General features: G+C 38.5%; 1 protein-coding gene across 1 annotated transcript; it reads left to right on the top strand.

Moving 5' to 3' along the window:
* Positions 1-201: 201 nt before the first annotated feature.
* Positions 202-23,081, top strand: nsd1b (nuclear receptor binding SET domain protein 1b). Its single transcript, XM_084136636.1, has 24 exons — positions 202-320; positions 439-569; positions 2,077-2,654; positions 3,753-3,894; positions 4,048-4,220; positions 4,309-6,163; positions 6,243-6,355; positions 6,463-6,745; positions 8,655-8,755; positions 8,911-8,956; positions 9,920-10,101; positions 10,254-10,385; positions 11,807-11,930; positions 12,022-12,222; positions 14,154-14,333; positions 14,534-14,690; positions 14,774-14,979; positions 16,955-17,067; positions 17,149-17,418; positions 17,974-18,090; positions 18,174-18,315; positions 18,410-18,516; positions 19,266-19,464; positions 19,813-23,081. Exons 3-24 carry the CDS (start codon positions 2,304-2,306, stop codon positions 20,325-20,327), a joined length of 5,709 nt encoding a protein of 1,902 aa, XP_083992762.1. The 5' UTR covers positions 202-320; positions 439-569; positions 2,077-2,303; the 3' UTR covers positions 20,328-23,081.
* Positions 23,082-23,834: the final 753 nt, after the last annotated feature.

Raw genomic sequence — 23,834 nt, 5'->3', positions numbered from 1 at the left:
AGCCTACCACTTAAGGGTAGAAATGTCCGTTACAAAAGCACAGTATATATCTTAACATATAAAAAATATTAAAAGGACGCCAAATGTTCGATTAAGCATACATTTGAGCGTTTTGAAATGTTTAATTGTGTTTTGGGATAAAGTGAAGCACAGGAGTTGAGAAGAGCTCCTCTCGCAAGGGGTTGGGTTGCCGTGCCGATTGGCTGCTGTTCTTAGACACATACAGTCACGGGCTTGAAACAGAACCAGGGGCAGGTCGACAGCAAGGAAACCATAATCATTGAAAATGAAAAGTACAACGTCCGCATCGTAACGCAGAGGTACGTTGTGACTCAGACATCGCGCACTGGGAAGGTTCCTCTCGGTGTGAGTGTTATAGTGCATGTGTTTTTATATTGAAGGGGTAGAGTGATGATGATAGCATGAATGTGTTCTCAGGTTCTCTGGCCTACTACTGCAGCTGCGGCTGGGATTTTCTTGATCCACTTTCACAATTTGGGAAAAAGGGTCATTTCACGCGCGCAAACGAAGAGTTGTCAATATGAATAACACTGGCCAACATTTAAATGGTAAGATTCCATCGGTGTTTCCTTAGGCATCACGTTTTATATGTTTTAAAATAACGAAATATCCGGTGCAACTCTGTGAACTCAGATGTTTGTTCGGGAGAGAGATATTATTAAAATAATAGCTCATAAATATTAATGAGATTAGCACGCGTGACAATGAGCACAGCGCTGCCAGTTTTTACATGCATGTCACTATTGTATCTCTTCATATAATACTTCTTTATGTGAATCATGTGTCAGAGTTCACTCTTCGCTCTGTTATATATGTGCGCCCGCTATCATTCCTGCGTTCCTGTGTTATGGAGAATGTTCGAAATGGAACACCATACTTCCCCTACTCGGAATAGTAAGCACTAAGCAGTACGTAATTAATCCGTTCCTAACGTTCAGTCGCGCTAGAAACTTTGTAAACGCTTAAGAATTTAATATAAAATTCCACTATAATGTAAACAAACCTCCGTTTAAGTCCTATATCTCAACTAGGAGAATCCAATTAAATGAATGATTACTCACTTATTTAGTATATTTCACTTGTTTATTGAGCAAAATGATGCAGGTGAAAATATCCTTTTTTTGGAGAAAGGAACATCTAAAATTATATTATAATAATTCAATAGTTCATATAATAATAGGGGTGAATTGGAGGAGGTGTTTTAAATAATTAGATAAAAATCAAGTGTGAGTTTGACAGCCTCAAATTACTGAATGAACATGAACCTGGGTCTCCTGTCAAAAAAGTTGTTGATGCTTACTAGGCTGGAAAAGGTTGCAAAACTATTTCTATAGAGAATACAAATGGACTCTCTTACTCTACCAAGAAAAAAATATCAGCTGAAAAAATCACTCCAAAAGCAGGACATATAATATTCAAGGAGAAACCTCAGAGTAACATCTACAGATCTTCCGGTCAGTGTTTGTCCACCATCAGCTAGACTATTGAGACAGGGCAGCAAGACACATTTTAGTCTAAAATTTGACCAAGTCCACGTGGATGAGACTAATGGAAGAATGTTTTGTGGACAGATGAGCCAAAAAAGAGCCTTTTGGTGTTAATGAACCATTAGAGTTGGAGAAAACCAAACACTGGATTAGGCTTAATAAACAAGTGAAAAGATGCAATTATATTAAAATATATAATACATTCTCCTTTTATGTAGTTAAAAGGTTTAGATGAAGATGTGACGCAAATTTAGGTCTACATTTTTTGCAAAATTTCCTAAAGGTTCATAAACTTGCAAACAACAGTGCTGGGCACTTGTTGCCAGCTTGGCTTTACTATTACCATTCTTTTTTTCTTTTTTTTTGCGAATCCACACAGAAGCACAATTTATATTTGTCTACTTATTTCATTTTAAGATTTGTACTCTTACAGAGGAAGTGATGATGAAGTGAATGTTTACAGTATATGTATATACAAATTTGTTTTTCAGATAATGGAGCAGTGCCGGTATGATTCGGTCACATGCTTACTCTCATTAATTCAACACATTGGTGTACTTGTTCACAGGTGCTGGATCTGCTTGACAGTATATGGAAAACGTCACCCATTGGCAGACAGATACTTGGCTTTGACCCTGGCCCTTCCTGTCTCACCTGTCCATGGGTTAAAAACTTAAGTAGTTTACTCATATTTGTCGCTAGAAAAGCCTTGGAGGCTTATGGAACTATGTGTGCACAAATAACTCAGATTGGTGTGTTGTAGCCAGACTGAGTTATTAACACATCTGTCTCAAAATGGATGCAGCTGTGACTGACAGCTGCACGTCCCCACCCAGCCCTGATTTTAGTCTGGACTCATCCAGTCCATTTGCAAATGGACTGCACTTTGAGTCAATTCTGTTTGAAGACGAGGACGAGGATGAAGTTATGGATCCAGAGACAGTGTCTCGGCTGGAACGAGCCTCGTGTGGCTCAACAAGAGAACATACAACAAATACAAATTTAAAGACAAAATTGGATGTCAAGCCTAGAAGCAAAATTTCAAAGGCTCGCTCATCCTTGGGGAAAGAAGTCGTCTTTGAAGACAAGTCTAAAAGTGATTGTGGGCTTTCTTCTCATGTGAGCAGGCCTGCCAGGATTGTAATGGCAAGTTCACCATCAAACTACCACCAATATTATTAGATATCTCTTCATACGAAGAGATCAGCTGTTCTGCAAACTTTTAAAATTAGGACCATGTCAATATACATAATGTTAGTTATTAATATGTTTAATTATTAATAAAATAATATAGTTGATAATTTATAAAAAATATGCTCATAAAACGTACATGCTAAAAAATTGAATAAATCCTATTAAATATTTTTGTATGGTGACCGGTCGTGGCCTCGAGATCCTATGATGAGGGAACAACATATTTTTCTTGTGACCACGACTTCTTATGTTGAAGGAACGACATCTACTTCTTGTGGCCATGAGTTTAATGTGTAAACAAACCTGTAAACGGATATTATTAATAAACATTTTATTTTGAATTAAAAATGACAGACAATGCGGCATTAATATTATATGCGTTAATATTTATATGCATTAATATTTAATGCGGCATGAATATATATATTAATATATTTTATTATATTATATTACATTATTTTAGCCTATTAAAGGCCTATTAGGCTAATTGAAATTATATCCATTTCTGTGTGATGGATTGATATAGGCTACTTAGCATATGACTATTTTTCTAGGCACACTTAAGGGGATTATATGAAGTTCACTTTACGGTTATTTAACATATTACGCTATAATATTTATTCTTTTCGGCTAGTAATTACTAAACTACATTAGTAAATAGGCATAATTATAAACATGTAATTAGTTGTGTCTATTTATGTCTCATTTATAGTCATCAAGTCAAAACTTTATTGGCATGATTGTCGGGTATATAAGGGATTTAAAAAACATATGGCACTTTAAATATTAAAATAAATAATATAGAAAGTTAATTAGGTAAAGAGATACATGAAAAGGGAAAAATGAAAACAATCACATAGGCTAACAATGAATATAAAAACTTAACCAATAGCAAAAAAAGACTAAAAATTAAACGCTCAGTGAATGGATTTAAAATACTGTGGTGTGGGATGGATAATTTTTTTTTTTCTTGTAGGCCTATATTATTTTATGTTCTTACATATTCTTTTAACATAATTAACCTAATTTATATATGATGTCTACCAGCAGACAAAAAAAACGAAACGAAAGGCTCTACCACCAGTGAAATATTTGGAGGGTGAAGTTATATGGGCTAAATTCAACCGTAGACCATGGTGGCCCTGTCAGGTGACTGTTCACCCAGTTGAGGGAGTTTACCACAGAATTAAAGGTAAGTACACAACCACAGAAGCCATACTGTAGATGTCCCTTCATCATTTCATGAACCAGATTCATAACTTTTCAGTCGCTTTTTTTCCACACAATCCACCCACAAGAATGTGTATTGTCCTTCCTTGAATTGCTTTGTGCGATTGTGTTTCAGAGCCACCAGATAGGACCAATCATCAGTATTTCCTCAAGACATTTGGGGAACCTGAAGAACGAGCATGGGTTCCTGAGCGATCTACTCATATATTTGTGGGTGGATATCAGTTTAACAATCTCCCTTTTGTGAAAGGAAGTGGACGCCAACAAGATGAAAACGTCAGACACTCTGTAATTTCTGAAACATCCTTTCAGTAAAATGGATATTGTGACCTTTTTAAAACCCTTGTGAAATTGTTACTCTTGGGTTACTTTGCAGATACCCAAGCGTTTTCTGAACTCTTGGAGAGCTAGTGTGGTTGAAGCAGAAGCACTTCTCCTGGAGAAACCAAGGGTCACCACTCCATGCTCAGACTTCTTCAAAACGATATCTGAAGGAACCACAAATAACACAGAAAACAAAGTGTCTGTGCCAGTGGAATTACCCAACATTAGTCTTCTGAGCAATGGGACAGTTACACAGAAAGACCACCTGAACACCTTACCACATAATCAGGGGTCTAAAAACAAAAAGAAACAAAGAAAGTCGTCAACACATTTGAAACCTTCTGAGGAATTTCATTATGAGAAGGATAAGATTATGGAAGGGTTGGACAGTCCCTACTCTGACATTGATTCGGTACCACAGATCCGCAGATGTCCCAAAAGCTCTGAGCGAATATCAAATATCAAACAATCAAACTCAACCCCAAGTCAGCTTCCCATTACAAATGACAAAGAAATTAAAAAGAATGTGGAGAACCAGGGTGGCCTTTGGTTCAGTAAAACAGGGAAAGGTCAAGTCAATGGGGGACTCGGTCGTGCTGGAATTAAATCTGTGAATTGTTCTTTTGGGAAGGTATCTTGTAAAATTAAGATGCCAGATTCAGCAAGCATGAAATCCAAGGACAATCAAATCACCGGACTTGAACATCTATCAACCGAAGCCAGGAAAGCTCTTGGTAGGAGAGTCAAGTGCCTTCCGGCAAGTAGTCGCCTGATGACGAGAGCACTGAAGGCAATGGAGGAGGAAGAGTGGATGAAAAAACAACTGGTAAACCAAGAGTCAACCTCAAATGTTGAAATAGGGAATTGTGTGTCTTCTTCTGACTTTACATTACATGAAACAACAGATGTAGACAACAATGGCCCTTCACAGAAGATTCACACTACCACAAGCCTTGATCAGAAAGAAGACTCAAACTTTAGCACACGCACCCAGCTATCATCTGATCTTGAAAGTTGTAAAGACAATGAACATTCAGTCAAATCTGAAGATGAAACTTCTTTGATATCTCAAGCACCTGTTGCCTTTCATTCATCCAAATTCAAACAAGAGAGTCACATTTCTGATTTATCTTCTAGTTCTACTCCATCTTTGTGCTTAAATGTGGAAGATATGGAGAACATGAAAGAATTAACCTTCAAATCACTAGCAAATGAACACAGTGGCCAGCCTCTGTCGTTTCATCCTGATGCAAACTATAAGTTTAGCACATTCCTAATGATGCTCAAGGATATGCACGATAGCCGGGAAAACGATGGAACAGCATTGATAATAGAACCGTTACCCAAAAATGAACTTATTAAAGAGGAGCCATCACTGATTCCGAATGTGAAGGATGAGCTGACCACAGTGAACACAGTAGTTACAGAAAAATGTCAATTAGGCAAAATCACATCCAAACGGAAGAAGATGAAGCTGAAGTCTGGGACAAATAGTATCCCGGAAAATCATCTAAACCCTACAGTTTCAAAAAATGCTCAAAGACACAGTAAAAAAAATAGTTCGAAAAAGAAAACCACTGTGGTCACATCAAACATCCACTCCAAAGATTCATTTGACAAACTGATATCTGAGCTTCACCTGCCCTCAGAGGAACCAGAGACCTCAGCTAAGTTCTCAGATAATGTGCCCAAAAAGCGTTGGCAAAAGTTTGACCAAGTCAATAACAAAGTGTTGCATGCAGACGAAGGAGGTTGTATTCAAGAGACAAAACGATTACCCTCAGAAAATTGTGAAGTTTTGGTGGGTGGCATTGATAAGTCTTTTTCTTTTGTGCCCGAGAAGGCAACTTCCATCAATGCATTAGAAAACACTCAAGCCAACTCTCAAAAAAATGACACCCCTACAGGTAAGGTAGACAATGCTAATATCATCTAAAGATTGAGTAAATTTTTAAGTGGGCTCAAAAATGTTTGTGCTTTTTACAGAATGTAAACGTATTCGAAAACCTAGCAAAAGACTCATAGAATGGACAGAGGAATACGATCAATTGTTTTCTACTAAGAAGAAAGCAAAAAAGAAACCTGAGTCGTTTACTAAGGTAGCTAAGTTTATGCTAGCTAATCAAGTTCAAGTTGGATGTGGAAGTTATCCTGTATTGTGTAATTCGCTTTAACATTCTGACAATTTTTTTAAACTTCTGAATAGGTCGAAAAGCACAATTGCAGTGGTCCATTGGAGAAAACATCTGGCGAAAGTATACAGAATCCTCAGGTAACAGAACTAGTTGTGTCGAGGCCCCTGCCAGAGTTACAGACCCCTCCTCCAGAAGACATTTCTCGGAGCACTCCTTCAATAAATACCACGCCATGTCAAGAGAGTCAAGTGTTGTCTGTTGACACGCTAACTCCACCTCCAGAAACTATCCCATCACCATGTGCTGAACTTTGCCATAGGGAGCAGCTTCAAAGACAAAATGCTTTGGCCATTGGTGAGTAGCTTTTTCTGAAGGTTTACATAATTATGAAGAAATTCACAAATTTTATGACTGTTTGGAAAAATACTGTAATATTTTTCAAACAATTCCATCCCATTGTTTTACCATATGCAATGGTCATACAGTGGGTACGGAAAGTATTCAGACACCTTTAAATTTTTCACTCTTTGTTATATTGCAGCCATTTGCTAAAATCATTTAAGTTCATTTTTTTCCTCATTGTACACACAGCACTCCATATTGACAGAAAAACACAGAATTGTTGACATTTTTGCACATTTATTAAAAAAGAAAAACTGAGATATCACATGGTCCTAAGTATTCAGACCCTTTGCTCAGTATTTAGTAGAAGCACCCTTTTGATCTAATACAGCCATGAGTCTTTTTGGGAAAGATGCAACAAGTTTGTCACACCTGGATTTGGGTATCCTCTGCCATTCCTCCTTGCAGATCCTCTCCAGTTCTGTCAGGTTGGATGGTAAACATTGGTGGACAGCCATTTTCAGGTCTCTCCAGAGATGCTCAATTGGGTTTAAGTCAGGGCTCTGGCTGGGCCATTCAAGAACAGTCACGGAGTTGTTGTGAAGCCACTCCTTCGTTATTTTAGCTGTGTGCTTAGGGTCATTGTCTTGTTGGAAGGTGAACCTTCGGCCCAGTCTGAGGTCCAGAGCACTCTGGAGAAGGTTTTCATCCAGGATATCCCTGTACTTGGCCGCATTCATCTTTCCCTCGATTGCAACCAGTCGTCCTGTCCCTGCAGCTGAAAAACACCCCCACAGCATGATGCTGCCACCACCATGCTTCACTGTTGAGACTGTATTGGACAGGTGATGAGCAGTGCCTGGTTTTCTCCACACATACCGCTTAGAATTAAGGCCAAAAAGTTCTATCTTGGTCTCATCAGACCAGAGAATCTTATTTATCACCATCTTGGAGTCCTTCAGGTGTTTTTTAGCAAACTCCATGCGGGCTTTCATGTGTCTTGCACTGAGGAGAGGCTTCCTTCGGGCCACTCTGCCATAAAGCCCCGACTGGTGGATGGCTGCAGTGATGGTTGACTTACTACAACTTTCTCCTATCTCCCGACTGCATCTCTGGAGCTCAGCCACAGTGATCTTTGGGTTCTTCTTTACCTCTCTCACCAAGGCTCTTCTCCCCCGATAGCTCAGTTTGGCCGGACGGCCAGCTCTAGGAAGGGTTCTGGTCGTCCCAAACGTCTTCCATTTAAGGATTATGGAGGCCACTGTACTCTTAGGAACCTTAAGTGCAGCAGACATTTTTTTGTAACCTTGGCCAGATCTGTGCCTTGCCACAATTCTGTCTCTGAGCTCTTCAGGCAGTGCCTTTGACCTCATGATTCTCATTTGCTCTGACATGCACTGTGAGCTGTAAGGTCTTATATAGACAGGTGTGTGGCTTTCCTAATCAAGTCCAATCAGTATAATCAAACACAGCTGGACTCAAATGAAGGTGTAGAACCATCTCAAGGATGATCAGAAGAAATGGACACCACCTGAGTTAAATATATGAGTGTCACAGCAAAGGGTCTGAATACTTAGGACCATGTGATATTTCAGTTTTTCTTTTTTTAATAAATGTGTAAAAATGTCAACAATTCTGTCAATCAAAATCTGTCAATATGGGGTGCTGTGTGTACAATAATGAAGAAAAAAAATGAACTTAAATGATTTTAGCAAATGGCTGCAATATAACAAAGAGTGAAAAATTTAAGGGGGTCTGAATACTTTCCGTACCCACTGTATGTAGACCCTAGTGCAAGCCAGAACCACTTTTTCCCCCTATGTTTTAGTTTATTTATTGTTTTAGGGCTGACTATATTCATGACTTTTTATCAGAACAAAATTACAGTCAAAAAGAAATGATTGTTCATAATTTTGAATAGGTGATGGTGTGTGTCTAAGCACAAAGAGACAACGGAAACCCACCAAAAAGATTCTAGAAAGCTCCATTGAAGCTGAACCAATTCTCATGCCTAAAAGAAAGGTACTATTTAAAAAAACAGTTCACTTTGATAGATAACTAGATAAAGAATAATTGTTATAAAAAAAAAAAAATGTTTTTGTGATTTTAGTCTAGTTAGTTTAGTCTAATGACATAAGGACAAAGGGAAATTGGGCTAATAGCATTATCATTCACAGGTGAAGTCACAGAAGATGTGCTCATCTGGACAATCTACAAGATTAGGTTTGACTGCTTTCAAAACTCTGTTATTTTATTAAAATCATAATATTAATATATTGGACTGCTTCATTATTTTAGGGACATAGCCAACAATCAGACACAATTCAAGGGGCCACGTTTTCCGAACATGCATCCCTGGGTTGCGTTTCCCGTACAATGATGTAACTCGATGCTTAACTACCATAGTACGATGCATTGCCGAAGAAAAAATAGCTAGTTAATAGTTTCCCGAAACCGTATTGACGCAAATTTGCCGTTCAACCACATTGGTTAATGATGTCACGCAGGCGATGGAGTGATAATTTATTTAAATGAATCCGTTTGAAATCGAATTAATGCTAGATTTTTTGCTATAAATTAACATGGCATCTGAAAATTTCTCAGTTATTTTGCTTTGTTTCCAGATTCAATCATAGGCTCATTCTTACGTACTAGAGCACGTATGCACATGCACACTCTTCAGAAACGGTGCTTTAAATCTTTTGACAAACTAAAAGATGTCAATGATATTTGTATGTATTTAAAATAAAACATATAGATTGTACTGAATGTCATCTTGCTTATTTTGGTCCACATAAGGGTTTATTAAGTCCATACGACATGCAAACAAGAGGTCAGAGCTGTCGTTCTAACTACACAACTTTTTGATGCTGTTTGCGAATGTTCGTTGGAACCATGTTTTCGGGAAACACAGACTCGTTGAACTATGCTGATAACGACGGAACTTGCGACCATAGTTGGCTAATGATGCTTTTGGGAAACGCACCCCAGGTCATTTAATTTTGTACTAAAAGATGTATGTCCATCAGTTACATTTTCAACAATAATCTAATCTAGTTTAAAATGATGTTTTAAGCTCTAGAAGATCTGGCATATGCTGCCACTGAACTTTATTATTTTTTATAAGTTTATTCGGTGCCTTAGTTGTCTTTTGGTTTACAATCTGTAATTGTATTGTAAACGAAGGAATGGGACAACAATCATCAAAAAGTAAGAACAAGCTGTCTTCCGAGTCCATCGACAAACCAACTGACCCAATACTAAAAAGCACAGAGATGGAGATAAAAGTTGCCCCTGCAATGCCTCATACAGTTGACCCAGAATCAACAGCGGATGACTCAGAAGCTCTCAGATGCTCAAGTTCAGAGGTCAGTAAAAAGAACAGTCTTTTATTATTTCTTCACCTATACAACTGCTTCTAATCAGCCAATTCAATCAGCCAGAGAATTCAATGAAAATGAATCAGTCTTTTTAAATGCTCATTTAATTAATTAACCGGAATATCTGGCATTTCGTTCAGATGTTTGAATCTAGTTATGGCTTGTGTTCTGAAAGAGAAGAAAATCCACAATCTGATGAAGGACTCTCGGATAATAAACGACTCTCAGAGGAGAACGGTGGCAGCATCTTACTCAAGGAAAATGTGTGTCAGGTAGGTGTGTTGAGGCCCGTTTACATCAAGAACGATGTTGAAGCATAACAGTTATGTCGTCTGCTGCGTTAAATACTCAAGCTCTTTAAAGTCAGGTGAATTCTGATTGGCTGGCAAGGTTTATTTATCATTAATTGTCCAACAAATCACTCTGAAAGTGATCCAGTGATATTGTTCCTTTTCCCTAAGAAAGGGGCGGGGTTTAAGCGGGCTAATTGATTGGTGAAGTCCAGCAAATGTCACGCAGACAGAAGTCTGTTGATTCACAAAGGCTCAGTCTGAAAACTTAAAAATGCTGCTTTCGGAGGATGCATTCCAGGGTCGGGAGGCATCAAGGCACGTCCGAATCCAATGTTAGCTTAACTTCCTCTCTCCTGAGATACCTTCATCTGATCGATTTTTGAAGGCAGCATAGATGTATCCTTCACTGCCTTTGATATCCCACAATCCTGTGCTTTCCACTGCCTCAGAAGTCTGTCCAAAATGAGTTTTGTGAGGTACCTTCATGCGCAAACGCTGCCTATAAAGTCCTTGTCTGATTAGGCAACAAGTCAGCTGCCTAAGTTTTCGGACGCAGCCCATAAGATTTAATCATAAAAAAATGACAGTGTCAAATGAAATGACATTATCAATCGGAAAAAATTATAACTATATTTCAGACTAAAGGGATAGTTCACCCAAAAATGAAAATTGTCGCCTTCTGAAGCGAAGCGATGTGTTTGTGTAAGAAAAATATCCATATACCCAATATCCAAACGAACATACGGATTCGACTTAAGTTTAAAGCGCAACTTATGCGAGTAATGTGACGTACTGCTGATATTTACGCTACGCCATGACGCACTACGCTACTTCCGACGTTACAAGTTGCGTAAGTTGCGCTTTAGGCGCAAGTAGACTGCGTATGGCCGTTTGGCCTGAAGCTAGAATTTTACTTTATAAAGTTTTAAATATGAATATTTTTCTTACTCAAACTCATCGCTTTGCTTCAGAGGGCCTTTATTAACCCCCTTGGAGCCGTGTGGAGCACTTTTATGATGGATAGATGCACTTTTATGATGGATAGATGCACTTTTATGATGGATAGATGCACTTTTATGGACTTCAAAACAGAAACAGCCATTCACTGCCATTATAAAGCTTGGAAGAGCCAGGACATTTTTTAATATAACTCCGATTGTATTCGTCTGAAAGAAGAATGTCATATACACCTAGGATGACTTGAGGGTGAGTAAATCATGGGCTAATTTTCACTTTTGGGTGAACTATCCTTTAAGATGTTTCAAAGAAGTGATCTTGATCTTGGGATGTTTTAGCAAATTAATTTATCATTTGAAATATGAATTCACTAAATTCAGTTGTCGATAGCTATGGTATATTAGACAATCCCTCAATGACCTCCTCCTCTGCTGTTTCTGAAGGCATGTGAGAAGCAGGGAGATCTCCTTCTGTGCGAAGGGCAATGCTGTGGGGCATTCCACCCACAATGCACTGGTCTGAACGAGCCTCCCACAGGAACATTTTTATGTCAGGAGTGCACGTCTGGTGAGTGCCTGCTTCATAATTCACAAACCAACAATTTGACTTGAAATTTTTTTACAGTTTTTGACAGCTGGCTTTGTGAATATTTGAATAGGTATACACTCATGCTTTGCTTGTAAGAGCCTGGGTGAGGACGTCAGGCGCTGTATGCTTCCTGGATGTGGGAAGTTCTACCATGGGGAGTGCGCTGCCAGCCATGCACCCACTGTACCTCTGAACCGGGCCTTTCGTTGCCCTCTCCACGTCTGCCTGTCGTGTTTCATCACAAACCCTACCAATCCGTCCATATCTAAAGGTTTGTTGTGCTTAGAGCAGTTAGGTGCTAGATCAGGTGATGACCCCTGCCTTAAAAAAAACAATTCCACCTGGGAACAGCAATATCTTTACATATGTAAGATTCAGAACATAAAGTGTGGGTCCAATAAAGTTGTTATTAGGTGAGTTATCTCGTCATCATGGCAACATCATGGATGCTGTGTTTGTTGGACCAGTACGAATCAGCATTAGGATGTTATCTTGCAAACTAGGTATACCGATATTATTATAACATGAAATATTCATGGGCTGTATTGACCAGAATATTAACAATACAGATAAGCCCATGATTATTTCATGTTGTGGCCGATATGAAAATTCTTTGCTATTTTGTCCAAATCATTTTAAAATGAAATGCTTATAAAATAAAATCAGTCATTTGAATTAGGTGAATTTGTGCATCACAACATTATAATGTACAATATGAAAAAATTATATTAATTTTGAGATTTACTAAGTATTATATTTAACAGTATTTTTTAGTGTTTTTAAAGATTCACTTCAAGTGAGTGGCAAAGGTAATCTAAATTTAAAAACTAAAGGAAATTAGCATGTACATTTAAATATCTAATTTCACCTGACACACACAAAAGAAAAAAAAGAAATTACACCATGGTAAGGCTCCGATATACTTCAAGTGAAAATGACTACTGCTGCGACGTCATTTCGAATAAATTCAGGCCAAAACGAAGGTCATTTAGGGAGTTCGAAACAGCTTGCCAAAGCGAACTTTCCAGAAAAGTTTGCACCAGCTGGAAAACACCTTAGTACTATCATTGGTCCGTGGCGATTACGTAATAGAGTGGTACAGGTACAGTATGACATCACTTTGTAGGCCAAAACACGGAAGCGAGTTTTAGCATTTTAGCACTTCCGGTTCCATCGTCCCGAAGTCAATGGGTTTTTTGAATGGGGTTTTGGTTAAATGGCTGAAATAAGGTCTGTGGAGAACACAAGCTCAAGACACTTTCACGTTTTATTCTACGACATAAAATACATCAGTATTATTACCCCACTTGTGGTTTTTTGAAGCTGTTACCTGTCTTGAAAAAGGCAGTTGCTAACAAGTGGCTAAATGTGACTACAGAGGCTGTCGAGGAGATTAAACGTCATCGCTGAACAGGTAAACTCAGTCTGCTTTTACATCATTATGCTTATAATTGTGCTCTTAAAAACTATTCTAACTCAAACGTTCTGGGAAAATGGTTATAAAAACTGAAAGAGTTGTGGGAAGCTTAATGATGATGACGTTGAATTTGTGGGACTGTGGTGTAGTTCGTATATAGCCTACCTTTTGCTTTTTACTTCTGGCGACTGCCATAAAAGTTGTAAAAGTTATTAAAAGTTAGTAAAATCATAAAAGTTGTGTTCATCTGTGATAATAATCTTGATGGACAAAACATGCAAGTATCATAAACTTTTGTTGGTCTCAGAGCTTGTTTTTAATAGCGATAATCCAAAAGCCTATGGGAACATCCTATTGGGTTTTTGTCGAGGGAACTAGTGTGATGCTAACTGCCGGTTGGCCTATAAAGTGACGTCATACCTGAACCACTCTATAGGCAGGTGTGCGCGGAGTCTCCACCTTCTTTCCTGTCAAAATCTAGAGCCGAATACAAACATATCCACGTTGCTATGATCAGATGCTTTTCTTATGCTTTATAAAAAATAAAAAATAAATTGTTGTGTTTATTTTGTAATTGAGAAGAAAGCGAGCTGCACAAATTTACATATTCATCTAACCGTCGCTCTTAGAAGTGTGGGCGGCGTCAGATGTTCGCTAACAGTTTATCGCTGGTCACGTATTTCAAACTTGTGAGTATATCAGGGCCTTTAGTGTTCACCATCTAAAACACATATTTTTCAAAAGTGGGGGCTTTTATTATGAAATTCTCTGTATTTTGTGTCTAGGTCAGCTAACCCGCTGTATCAGATGCCCTGTGGCATATCACGCCAACGATAACTGCGTTCCTGCTGGGAGTGTCACACTCACCCACAGCAACATAGTGTGTCCCAACCACTTCACACCAAGAAAAGGCTGCCGCAACCACGAGCATGTCAACGTCAGCTGGTGCTTCGTCTGCTCAGAAGGTTCATTCAGCTGTTTGCTGAAACACAATTTGCACTTCTGATTTTAGTGTGTGCACTAAATCATTTACATTATATTAATGGCTTTAGTAATCCTTGATAATTCATTCAATTCAGCTTAAAAGAACTTCCCTAAGAAGCTCACTTTATTAAACCCTGTCAGAAACACTTCTTCTCTGTATCTGTATCACTTCCCTCTACAGGTGGTAGTCTGCTGTGTTGTGAGTCATGTCCTGCAGCATTTCACCGAGAGTGTCTCAACATCGACATGCCAGAAGGCAGCTGGTACTGCAACGACTGTCGTGCTGGAAAGAAACCGCACTACAAGGAGGTAGTGTGGGTAAAAGTGGGCCGCTACAGGTCAGCATGCACACAGCCGACCCTTATCATTCCTGTTTTGTACAGTCAGTGCACACAACAGTTTCTGCTCTACTCTTTGTTAGATGGTGGCCGGCAGAAGTTAGCAATCCCCAAAACATTCCTGAGAATATCCTACGCATGAGACACGATGTCGGAGAGTTCCCAGTGCTTTTCTTCGGCTCTAATGACTACCTGTGGACTTACCAAGCCCGTGTTTTCCCTTACATGGAGGGTGATGCCAACAGTAAAGAGAAAATGGGAAAGGGAGTTGACTCTACCTATAAGAAAGGTATATCTTCTGCAACTAATTATTGTTGCTTGCTTTTGGTACTGCTATTTCTAATGCCCTATCGTTTTCTTAGCAATCAGATTAACATTTTTAGCTCAGTGAATGATAAAACGGGTGTTAACATCTATATTAAAACAAAACAAATGTAAAATAAAACATAAAAAAATAATTTTGCTACAAAATCAAATGCTAAAGTGAATTACAGTGCGTGCATTATTATTATGCTAGTTAATATTCTGATCACTTTTTTTTTCCAAGCACATTTGACCAATTCCAAACCACAATAATCTGAATAACTTCTATTAATTTTGTATTTAATCATTTATAAGAGATATATAATTGTTAAGGAAGGCTGGAAGTGAAAAACGCCTTAATTATTAAGCAGGTTTTCTTTTACAGTTAAAATAGGCCAAAAAAGAGATTTAACTCGCAGTGAAAAGTCAAAAATTATTAAATGCTCATGAGAAGGATGCAATACTAATGCAATAATAGAAATTGCTAAATTAAGGCGTGACCAATGGACAGCAAAACGCTCATTGGTTCAGCAGGGTCATACAAAAACAGGCCAAGAAAAAGACACGTTAACTGCAAAATAAATTGGAATTAAAGTGAATAATTAGGTGTGAAACCATCAGGAACCCTTTAGACTCCAGTTCCACCATTTTCCAAAACTGCAACCTACATGGAGTCTCCAGAAGTACAAGGTGTCAGGATCTCTGAGACTTTGCTATGGTAAAGAATCCTGAAACATGACCCACACTAAATACGAATCACAAACTGAAGTGTTGTGAAATACACGAAGACTGTTTTTTTACAGGCCTTGTAGACAGATAGGTTGGGAGTGACTCTTGGGGGACCAGCACAACATCCTCTAGTACCACTGTTTGAAGAATGTATCTTCCAGAATCTGGCAGTAAGTTTTGGAAGTTGATTTTAAGTGCATCTCCTACCCTGAAAGGTCCGTCTTGCTCATTGTTAGTAGAAGCTCACAGCACGACTCCCTCGCCATCGCTGCTGTTGTCTGACTTGAACTGGTGCTGGTCCCTCAAGAGTCAATCTCAACCTACGTCTTTGAAGATATGTTGAGTATAGACAGATATGTTGTCTATAAACAGTCTTCATGTATTGCATTAGTATTGCAAGTAAGTACAAGGTGTCAGGATCTCAGAGACTTTGCTATGGTAAAGAATCCTGAAATATGACCCACGGCACTCTTAATAAGAATTACAAGCTGAACAAAGTGTTGTGAAATACATGAAGACTGTTTATAGACTACCTATCTTTCTGAAGGCTTTATAGACAGATAGGTTTAGATTGACTCTTGAGGGACCAGTTCAAGTCAGACAACAGCAGGGAGTCATGGTGTGAGCTGCTATAACAATGAGCAAGACAAACCTTTTGGGGTCAGGGAACTGATCAGATCCAGAGAGTCCAACAAGCTGGATGGGACCTTAACTTTAACTTTATGAAACTTCTGTCATTATCCGGATGAAATCTGCCTAATGTCATTCCAAACCTGTTTGACTTTTCACTGGAACACAAAAAGATATTTTAAAGAATGTGTCAACTGTCAAGTCAATAGGGTCCAGAACAAAACTGGCCCACAATGACTTTCATTTTATAGTCAAAAACACTTTTTTCAAAATACTATACAGTACACAAGTGAGTGTTAGATGACGGCAAAGGTCATTTAAATTCATAAATAGGGAAATGTACAAATACATATACAATATTGACCGATACCCATAAATTATAAAAATCTTTAATATAGGCTGATAGGCTAAAAACACGTGCGACTCCTTAACGACTTCGTAGCAATGCCTTAGCAACCATCCAAAACACCCTAGCAATCGTGAAGGCGACATTTGCACACACAACTCATGTAAAAACCTAGTTGTCTTACATGATTCTTGGTGTAGCTGAAATCAGTCATCAAATGAAAATGTCTGAATTCAAAATGTTCAATGTGGTTTAGCTTTGGAAGAAGCTGCTCTAAGGTTCAAAGAACTGCAGGCAGAGAAAGAACTACGGCAGCTCCAGGAGGACCGACAAATTTACAAGAAACCTCCACCATACAAACATATTAAGGTACATGACACACTATGAGATTGATCGCTAGCTTTATGTTACGATGGTATGTTGTAATCTTATCTTGATTAAATCCAATAGGTGAACAAACCAATTGGCAAAGTTCTGATCATCTCAGCAGACCTTTCGGAGATTCCCCGCTGCAACTGCAAAGCGACAGACGAGAACCCCTGCGGTATGGACTCAGAGTGCATCAACCGCATGCTTCTGTACGAATGTCACCCACAGGTTTGTCCCGCAGGCGAGCGCTGCCAGAACCAGTGCTTCACCAAACGGCAGTACTGCCAGGTGGAGATCTTCAGGACACTGTCTCGCGGCTGGGGACTGCGCTGTGTGCACGACATCAAAAAGGTGAGCTGATTTTGAATGTTCTTCATGGGCAGTGTCTCAAACATCATTCATGCAGACCACACAATCAAAAGCCCGAAAGTATACTTACTTTGTTCGTGTTCCAGAACTGTCCGCATAATACAATTGCTCAAAAACAAAGGTCCACTACGTAGTGTATCCATTCACACTCACAATAAATGAAGTATACTCTGAAGGGATTTGCATGCTCAACTGTGCGCAAGATGGAGTTGAATGCGGAAAACATAATATACCACACAGTTGTATAACGCTTAGCATGTTGCTAAGCTAATTGCTCCAAATCAACAATATCATAATTTTGCTTCTCTTTCGGTAATCACACCAAAAACTGTGTTCGGTTTTAGAGTAAACAAACTTTTGAAAAGCGACTGACTTTTTTTCATATTGAGCATTCAAATTTTTCCAAAGATATTTAACAATTAGTCCATCTCAGTCCTCCCCCTTATAATGTCTCTAGAGAGAGCCAATATGGATGTGGATATAATTATGTCCATTCTGCTTTCTAAACAAGTCTTTGTTTTTAACGCTTGACCCAAGGGAGGATTTGTTAACGAATATGTTGGAGAGGTGATTGACGAGGAAGAATGCCGTGCCCGGATTAAACACGCTCAGGAGAACAATATCGGCAATTTCTACATGCTTACGTTGGACAAAGTGAGGTTCTAAAACTACAACACTAGTGTCTCCTAAGATTTCTGTTATAGAAGCTGAATAAATTGCTTTGTGGTTTCTGGAAGGATCGAATTATTGATGCTGGGCCCAAGGGAAATGAAGCCCGTTTTATGAACCACAGTTGCCAGCCAAACTGCGAGACCCAAAAATGGACGGTCAACGGAGACACACGTGTTGGGCTCTTTGCGCTCACAGAGATCCCTGCTGGTAAGTCAAATTCTTTTTATATAGACGACTCTGTGGTAAAGCCTCACATTTACACCGCTTTTTGCAAAAACATTGATGTGCATTTTCTTTAAAGGCACAGAGTTAACATTCAACTATAACCTTGAGTGTCTGGGCAATGGGAAGACAGTGTGCAAGTGTGGTGCATCGAATTGCAGTGGATTCCTGGGAGTGAGGCCAAAAGTAAGCAGATGATCTTTTATATAGTATAACGTAATGTTATAGATCGATCATTGATTTGTCTGATATAATAATATACACTGCCGGGCCAAAACAAAAAGTCGCTGTTTGGATAGGCAGATGCTTAAGAGTCTATGACTGGATCATTATTGCAGTGATTATTATGTTTCTATCATGTTATATGTTTGGCAACAGTTCTTCTAACCCTAAGTGATGGAGTGTGTAGCTTTTCATTTCTTAAACAACCATGTAGGAAAACGCATCAAGGCCATATTCCAGGATGACAGTGTCAAGATTCATCAGGCTCAAATTGTGAAAGAATGGTTGGCAGGGAGCATGAAGAATCATTTTCACACATGAATTGGCACCTCTGAGTCCAGAGCTTAAATTCATTGAAAGTCTTTGGGATGTGCTGGAGAAGACTTTACAGAGTGCTTGACTCTTGCATTGTCAATGCAAGATCTTGACCAACCGATGCAACTCTTGATGGAAACATCACAGCATGTATTTTGGTCAAGATCGTGTATTGACAATGCAAGAGTCAAGCACTCTGTAAAGTCTTCTCCAGCACATCCCAAAGACTTTCAATGAATTTAAGGTCTGGACTCTGGAGAGGTGCCAATTCATTTCTAATGTAAATCCGTCCGATTTTCACAATGAAGTTGTTAGTATCCAAAGCATTCTTGCAAATTCAGTGGTCCTTTCTGCTTTGATAAGTGATTGTAGTTAGACATCAACTCTGTGCCTATCAGAACAACCCCCCATCAGATGATAAAGGCCGTAAACTGAAGAAGAGGTCCCAGATGAAGCGCAAATCCCAGCAAGTAATCAAGGAACGGGAGGATGAGTGCTTTAGCTGTGGAGATGGAGGACAGATTGTGTCCTGCAAGAGGCCAGGCTGTCCTAAGGTTTACCATGCCGACTGCCTCAATCTCACCAAGAGACCTGCAGGTCAGTCTTTCTTGAAGTATTCTCAAACAGGCCACTCACTGACCATAAAGTCATTATTCAGCTCTAGTCAGTTCAATGTTGATTCAGTGGAGTTCAATAATGTCAATGTTGCAGAGTTCCCTTTCAGTCGGTCACGTTCGATGTTACATATCATCATAACATGTTACATATATAATCGAGACGTTCCCTATCAGTCGTCTCCGTTCCCTCCTTCAGGGAACGAGGATTACATATATAATCGAGACGTTCCCTATCAGTCGTCTCCGTTTCCTCCTTCAGGGAACGAGAGTTACATACGTAGCCAAGACATTTTCAGAGATTCAGTGAGAAACTTGTTTTGCGTTTCAGGCCGTTGGGAGTGTCCCTGGCATCAGTGTGACCTGTGTGGACAGGAAGCAGCTTCCTTCTGTGAGATGTGCCCTAGTTCCTATTGTGTCGAACATCGGGACGGCATGCTTTTCATATCCAAACTGGATGGGCGATTGTCATGCAGCGAGCACGACCCTTGCGGCCCCGAGCCCCTGGAGCCTGGCGAGATCCGGGAATGCCCCGGGGAACTCGCCACACCGTACCCTATAAACGTCATCAGAGATGCCAAAACCAAAACCACAACCCGAAACACTATGGATGTCCCGCAGGCTCCCTCTCCCCCTGATATAGCCCCTCAGGTCTCCTTTAGCCCCCCCAGTAGCCCTCCACCACTTAACATCTCTTTAAACTGTGCATATTCACCCATCTCTCCCTATGGAGAAGAAAACGAAGAAGAGGAAGAGAGTTTGATGCACTTAGAAATGGATGGTGAGAAGAGCGTATCTCAAGATAATTCGGAACGGTTGAGGATAAAGAAGAAAACCGAAGTATGAAGGTTTAATCCATTGACTATCGAAGCAAACTAACCCGGGGTTTAAATTTCCCAAACAGACCTCTTTTCAGCCATGTTCTTGTTTTCTCACACTAACTTTCACTGAGGGTATCTGGTGGACTTTGAATTCCAATCACTACAACATACTTGAAGATGGGACTCAAAACGGTTTGCATCTCCTTCTGTAATCTCTTGCTGATTTCATGAGGTTGATTCAAACTGCACTGAGGAAGATGACAATGCTTACGAAAAAAAGATTCAAACAATGATTGAACAGTATCCACTTCATACAACGCCATCAAGTTACAACATCATGGGACGTCATGAGATTTCGGCCATCTTATTATTTCTTGCTACATCTGACACTATGGAAGATGTTGAGCATCACAAAAAAGCAACAATGGAGAGAATAAAGATACAGTATTGAGGGAAGGGAATATATTTTTCCATGGAAATGCCATTGCCTTCTTCATCGAGTCAAATAATAATGACTATAAATAATATGTACTGTTACCAAAACTCATTTGTTCTGTATATTTGCTCTGTGAGCAAATTGTACAGAACATAAGCTAAGGTTAAATTTTACTATTGAGAAAGTGGTTGATGTATTCAAGCCCAAAATATACTTCGGTTTTTATGCGAACGCTATATGCATACAAGTGCGTGTGGTGTAAATTTCGTCTTCAGCATAGTACACGTACTGTACACATGCTTTTGTAACCGTGTGTACTTTATTTACACTAATAATCTGGTACACAAGGTGGCAACTCTGGGACGAACTGTTAAAAAAAAGGAAACGTAAGAGATGGAACAACAAACTTCTGAAGCAACTTGATGAGCAATTGTGTGAAGAGGTTAAGGTCTAGGGAAAAATAGCAATGGACATTAGACAAAGGTGAACATTTCTAGTGGTCGTGTCAACCGCCTATGTTGGCATATGCTATCAAATTGATTACACTTTGAAAGGCTATGTGTTTGGCTGTACGCATATACAAAGCATTTGTATCAAAACTGAAATATACTTTGTTGATGGTAATTAAAGTGCCCCTATTATGCTTTTTCAGATATTACCTTTCATGTAGTGTGTAATATAGCTGTTTAATGTATTTCTTTGCAAAATTGTGTCCATTAATGCAGATTGTCTATTGTTCTTACTACTTTGAGTGATGATAAAGGATGGAGCGAAACTTTAATGTTGCATCCGCCATTCATGCTTGGCTAACGTATGCATCGTTATTGATTGTTATAGATACAGTTCCTGCTTGTGCACTGCAATAAATTAGAAATACACATCGGTTTGTTGATGAACAGACAGTTGTTAATGCTGATGGTGAGGAATTACAGTTGCAACATCTCATAATGTATGACAGACTAAGTAGCGTATCACTGAGAAACGTCCTGCTCAAATCGTCCTTGTGATGGAGGTTCGGGTTGAATAACTAGTTCTTCTAATATTTCATCTTAGGACTCGTGCTCGGATTGATATGGTAAAATCAACGCCAATTTCCGACACACGCTGTTAGCGGTAGACCAATCACAAAAGAGTGGGTCATTTGGCCAATCAGAGCAGAGTAGCTTACGGAAAGGAGGGATTTTTTAGAGAGACTGAATCATCGGACGAGTCGTTTGAGAATCATTGAAAAATGTGGTGATGTGCAATCTATATTACGAAAGTATTTTTTTTACCTTTGATGCATGTTGTAGGAGACTTCCAAAACAAAATTAGGAACTTTTAAAATAGCATAATAGGGGCACTTTAATACAATTAAAATATCAGTGTCTTGATCCTGTATTTTTCCACATTGTATTATAACCAGCCGTTTAAATTTCTTTAGACTTCAAGACTGTCATTTTGTTAAAGCAACTTTTGTATAATAATCCAAAATTTGCCTGCTAACACATGCTAAAACAAAGAACATTACAAGAATGCTTGTAATTTATTTGAGATAATTTAGGAAATTTCCCCAGAAATGTCTTCGAATTAATCTTAGCCAAATGTCACAAAATCCATAAGAGCTTGATGCAATTTACAAAGGAAGTGTTCCTCTGTTTTAATTGATCATATCAACCGAAGAGACAGATATTCCCACAATCCTCTGGTGTAAATTGTGCTGTGAATTCAAAGGTGAACTGTGTGATTTTTTTAAACGCTTGCGGCATCCAACAGTTACAAAACGCAAACAAACAGGAAGTCCTGTCCCAACTCACACCAGGGCCGCTCAACCAGGGCAATCTTATAGAAGCGTCTAGTTAGATAAGCAAATAGATGAGCTGTTTTATCATGTTGTATATGTTTTTATACATTTAAGCTATATGAAAGAAAGTAACAGACTTTGCAATCTGGATAAGTAAACACTCCCAGTCTTTGGCATTTGGTGACTTCATGTTAAATCAACATACAATTTGAACTGAGACTGTTCATATTTCTAGTCCTCTATCGTCATTTGTGAAGCTAATGTATAGGACAAATGATTTTGGCCTGTTACTTGTCTACACTCCTGAATTCCCTCTTCTGATTTTCCTGACCCCCGTCTAACTGATCAAGTTTTCTTCATGTTGAACAGCATTTAAACCTTTTTTTTTTTACTGTATTCCTGTATAGAATTGTTAACTTAATAGTTTTCATGCTGCTCCTAGAGTCATTCCACTTCAGTATATTTCAGACAAATTATCAAGCAAAAGGGGGAAAAAATGTGTTGCCTTGTCAGAGATTTTAATTGTGCTGTAGTGCTTTGTACAGAATAAACAACAGTACACACTTGTTGCATCCTTGCTGCTGTTTTTATTACCTCCCTGTATATAGTTTGATCTAAATTGTATTTCATTTATTTATTGCATTTGCCAATCATTAATTGTCAGTAATCAAATGGGTGGGGAATTGAAGCTATTAAATCTCACAAAAAATGCTTGGGTCATATTTCACCCCCAAATAAAAAATAAATTATATTTCACATAAAGATGATGAAACATGTTTTAGTAACATTGACGTGTTTCACATTGCAGCATTTATTTCATGACAATTAAGCACATTTCCACATGCAATTATTAGCCAACAATAATGCGGGAAAAAAATATATATTCTCATTACTGTAACACAAAACTATTCTATTTACATTGTAAACCAAGTATACATAATGGTAGACTTTGTTATACTGTACTTTGTTATACTGTACTTTATATATACTGATTATAATAATAAAACTTTTTTTTTTTTAAATTGTCCAGACAGGATGATTTAATTTCTGTATTACAGTAATGATAATTTTAGCAGGACAATTGTCATGACAATAATTTCACAACGCAAAACTCTTGCAGCTAATTTCATTTTAATCTTCACTTTAATTCTTATTAAAAGAAGAAAAGGGGTGAAGCTGTTTTATAATGTACAATATATATATATATATATATATATATATATATATATATATATATATATATATATATATATATATGTTTTATAATGTTCAATATACACGTGTGTGTGTGTGTATATATATATATATATATA

This window comes from Abramis brama, assembly GCF_963993115.1.
Source record: "Abramis brama genome assembly, chromosome: 15".
NCBI lineage: Eukaryota > Metazoa > Chordata > Actinopteri > Cypriniformes > Leuciscidae > Abramis > Abramis brama.
This window is presented reverse-complemented; position numbering and strand designations above follow the sequence as displayed.

Excerpts from the sequence above, each read along its gene's own strand:
- nsd1b (XM_084136636.1), top strand. The coding sequence starts at position 2,304 with ATGGATGCAGCTGTGACTGACAGCTGCACGTCCCCACCCAGCCCTGAT. Across the intron at positions 6,356-6,462 it reads AACCTGAGTCGTTTACTAAG|GTCGAAAAGCACAATTGCAG; the intron begins GTAGCTAAGTTT and ends ACTTCTGAATAG. Across the intron at positions 14,691-14,773 it reads GTAAAAGTGGGCCGCTACAG|ATGGTGGCCGGCAGAAGTTA; the intron begins GTCAGCATGCAC and ends ACTCTTTGTTAG.